Genomic DNA, 4108 nt, shown 5'->3' with positions numbered 1-4108 from the left:
ATGGTTCTAAAGGAATGTTTACAATATCTAAAATGAAGAAATACTTACATTCAGATGAGGAACTTGTGTCCTGTGGAGGAGGTGCTGGCAAGGGCGCTGCAGCAGCTGTAGATAAAAAATGAACAGCATAAGTAAAAGTGGGTGGGCAGGACTAATGTAGATTTGTAAGGTTAGTTAAGGTGAATAGATTAATGCTGAACTTCTAAATGATACTTTCTGCCTACGTCCAAAAATTTAGAGCAAACATTTGTCAGTTCAACTATGGACAACTAAACAACTCATGTCTATTTTTAGTCATGCTAGCCAACAACCTACCAAAATTTCAACATGTGTTACAAAAGTTGATTCTAAGGTTAGCTTACAGTCAATCTCCTCGGCCGCCTCCTCTCCTTCATCGGAGGACTCTGGCTGCAGATGTGGTGCAGCGGGCTCCTCCTCAGGATATGGCTCCTCCTCTGCCGGGGATGGCACCTCCTCCTTGACTGGCTCCTCCCCTGGGAATGGCACCAGCACCTCCTCCTCCTCTTCCTCAATAGCCTCCTCCCTGACAGGGTCTTCCTCCCCCAGGGATGTCTCCTCCTCCTCCACATCCTGGGGGATGGCCAGTCGCCTGTGTGGCCGCTGTACTATTTGCAGCCGCCGGCGTGATTTAGAGTTGGCTGTAATAACAAAATCAAATATCCCAAATTAATAAGGGTGGTAAATTATAGGAAGTGAAAAACAGACAAACAGTTCTAGGCTAAACAATACTACTTTACACAAACAACAAACATTCTAAAACACCAGTCCTTAACAAGAGAAGACAAAATGCAAAACTTACCAGACAGGATGCGGTCCCCCACTTCGCACACCAAATCTGGTCGTCTACGTTTCAGGTTGCTCCAAGTATGCTGTATTTGCGCCACAGTTGGGCACCTCCCTGCAGGGGTCCAGAGCCTGTCTGCGAGCCTCTCCGCGATTTTTCTTTTGATAAAAATAGACCTCTGCTGGTCATATTTGTGCCGAATCATTGTCTAAAGAAAAAGAGAAACAAAATGTGAGTTATTTTGACAACAACCAAACACCTCTTAAAAAGAAAAAAAAAATGGATAACTAATTCATTGACTGATTTATATATTTTCTGTTGCAAATTGAAAAAGTTTGGTTGCAAATGTAAACTGTTTGTTTGTTATTATTGTGTGTAGTTATATATGGGTATACTATTACTATTACTAAGAAGCTTCTAGTTGCCACCCCACTAAGCTTAATCGTTTTTAAACCATTGTAAAACCAATAATTGTGCTCCTAGATGTAAACTCTGTTTATCCGGTTTTAGTGAAGCATTAGTAAGCGCCAGACATACATACAATCTAGGGGCAAAATGTAAGCACTGTTGCACTGGGTCAGATAATGCAGCACATGTGGATTTATTTTGTTGACACGTGAAAAAAAAAAAAAAAAAAAGATATATAAAAAAGTGGATAAATACAAAACACGGGAATATCTATGTGAGACAAGTAGAATAATGTGCCTTCACTAAAATCAGGATTGTGGTGTCAGCTATCCAGAGGACATTCTAGCAGAAGGCTTCCACTTTCTTCCGGACAAAGAAAGATAATTTCCAGCCTTGCGTGATAGCGAGGAGGCAAATTAGTGCTCTTCAAATTATCTACCTCTGATTGAGCTTATTGGGGTAGAATCCTGAAGATTCTTACAAAGCATACATACACACATCAAAATATGTGCATTTACATAGTTGTGAACAGCCAACTTTAGGTGTGTGGACCTCTGCCCAGCTCTTTTCTGCAGCTGTAATCCATTGAAAGAACAATAGAGGACGCTCCATTCTCAGCTGTCATCCGTGCAGAGGATTCCAGCTGTCGATAAGAATGAGATGGGGACACAGCCTGTCCCTTCCCCATTCTATAGCTGTGCTGTGGCTTCTATATAAACAACTGCTTGGTAAAATATATGCACTCTGTGGGCATGTGTAACAACATCATGGGCACAGTGTGATATCAGTGTGGAATTCTGTTTGTCATATCTTGCAGCCTATGAGGACACTCAGATAATAGTCCCAAAATATCTAATAAATCCCAGGCAACCAAATTAAAAGCATTTGAAGTGCACTGCAAAAACCTTCAAGAAATGTGGTTGAGTAGTAGCTAGTAGGATCCTCAACATTTCAAATAGTTGCAAACAAGGGTTTGGGACATGTGAAGGATTAAAGATGGCGAGTTCTTAGGCTGAGGAATATGAGAAGCAGCGTAAAAACACATTGAAATGTGCAAACATGCATGATGAATAAAACACATTTCAATGTGTTTCAAACATGGACAAAAATAGGCTTATTGTAGTAAAAATAATCCCCCTCCCCACCCCCCTAAAACTTTTCAAAAAAATTACTTACCTTAAGCGCACGTCCCTCTTTCCAAACAACGGGCGCGGCGTGATGTCCAGATCTCCAACTTCCTGGGTAACTCCCGCCTACTACATAACATGGCCACGCATTTGCACGTACGCCTGCTGTATGCGCATCAGTACCCGCTTGTAGCCAGTGTTCCAGTGTTGCGCATAGTTACGCACATATATTTTATATTATTAATACTTTTTGTATATATTTTTTGTTATGTTCAACTTTGAGCCAAACATATGTTGGTGCTTTTCAAGCCTTTCAGGGTGTTTATTCAATGTAAGCAATATCCAATGTATATCTTCCAATGCCAAATCTGAAATCATAGGAAGAAATAGGCAATCTTTGCAATGTGAAGCAATATATTCCCAATAAAAGCCCTCTTTGCCTATTTCCTCTTCTCATTTCTCTTTTCCATGTGTATGTACACACATCAAAATGCAAACATAAATATTTTGCTTTATGTGCAATCATGTCTATACCTGCATGAGTGCATAGGAAGCAAAATATGCAATATACAGAAATCCAAACTTACCTTAATGAGGACTGTGCAGTGCATTTTTCAACTGACAGAACAGTTCAGGCGCACGTAACGGGTACGCCATGGCGCACAACTATGAGCTACACGCTCCCGAAGTTTGGCGCATAACTTTGCACATCAAACAACTGAGTTAGATTGTGACAATTGTGCTGTTTTTAGCCTTACAAATAATTCAGAGGAAGGAACAGCTTAAAAACAATCACAATTGTCCTTTTAAACTGTGTTTCCTGGGAGATTGGAAAGGAGATCACATAAACCCCCCAAAAAACAAACAACAACATTTTAGAAATAACTATTCAAAAGAAACATTTGCTAAAAGGTCACAATAAAATAAAAAAACACAATAAAACCAAAAAAAAAAAAAAATACACATCACTAAACTTTACACTAAATGACAAAATAATTAAAAAGAACAAACAAAACGCATGTAAACCCACACTTCCATGTAAAGCCAAAATAGTTCAAAAATGGCCCAACAAATATTGCATTAAAAAATACTTACCAAACCAATATGCAATTTTGCCCTATCAAGGGTGGAAAAGTGGACTAGAAAATCTTTATGCAGGACAAACATTGAAAAGTGGTAATAAAGGCAGAATTTGGCAATCAAACAATATGACCACAAACACAATAACATAGCATTAACATTGACTTCAAAATTGCAAAATAGACATTCAAACATTCCAAGTAAAAAAAATTAAAAAAGAAGCTATTGTACTAAACTGTAAGCAAACTATCAAATGCAACAACATAGATTAATTAGGATAACACACAAAACAACATCCCCTCCAAGAAAAAAAGGACAAAAAAAAAGCAAGTTAAACCAAACCATTATATATGCTCAAATTTAAGCGCACAAGTGATAGAAATTCACTTGCAATTAGCACTTGCGCATTCTGTCAAAATTGGCTGTTTGTTTTTTTTGCAATTGCACATTTCATTAACATTGATCAATATGATCCTTAGATATGTAAAAACACGCCCTTATATATGCTAAAATGTAAGCACAGAGATGATAGAAATTCACTTGCGCAGTCTGTCAAAATTGATCCTTAGATATGTAAAAACACATCCTTATACTGCTCTAATATGATCAATATGATCCTTTAGATATGTACAGCAGTAAACAGATATTCTATTAATTAAAAAAATTAAATAAGGTTGGGGAGGATTTA

General features: G+C 38.1%; 1 protein-coding gene across 1 annotated transcript in view; it reads right to left on the bottom strand.

Annotated features, from left to right (window-relative positions):
- LOC140327408 (uncharacterized) overlaps window positions 1-2249 on the bottom strand; it is a 4000-nt gene extending 1751 nt beyond the window's left edge. Inside the window, exons 1-3 of the mRNA XM_072406794.1 lie at window positions 821-2249; window positions 363-659; window positions 23-105 (exon numbers count right to left, since the gene is read on the bottom strand). Coding sequence (XP_072262895.1) covers window positions 23-105; window positions 363-659; window positions 821-1010 — 570 coding nt within the window. The 5' untranslated portion in view covers window positions 1011-2249. The remainder of the gene's footprint in view (window positions 1-22; window positions 106-362; window positions 660-820) is intronic.
- Window positions 2250-4108: the final 1859 nt, after the last annotated feature.

The sequence above is a fragment of the Pyxicephalus adspersus genome, chromosome 3 (assembly GCF_032062135.1).
Source record: "Pyxicephalus adspersus chromosome 3, UCB_Pads_2.0, whole genome shotgun sequence".
NCBI classification, from domain to species: Eukaryota; Metazoa; Chordata; class Amphibia; order Anura; family Pyxicephalidae; genus Pyxicephalus; species Pyxicephalus adspersus.
The sequence above is the reverse complement of the archived record's forward strand: the minus strand, read 5'-3'. Positions and strand labels throughout refer to the sequence as shown.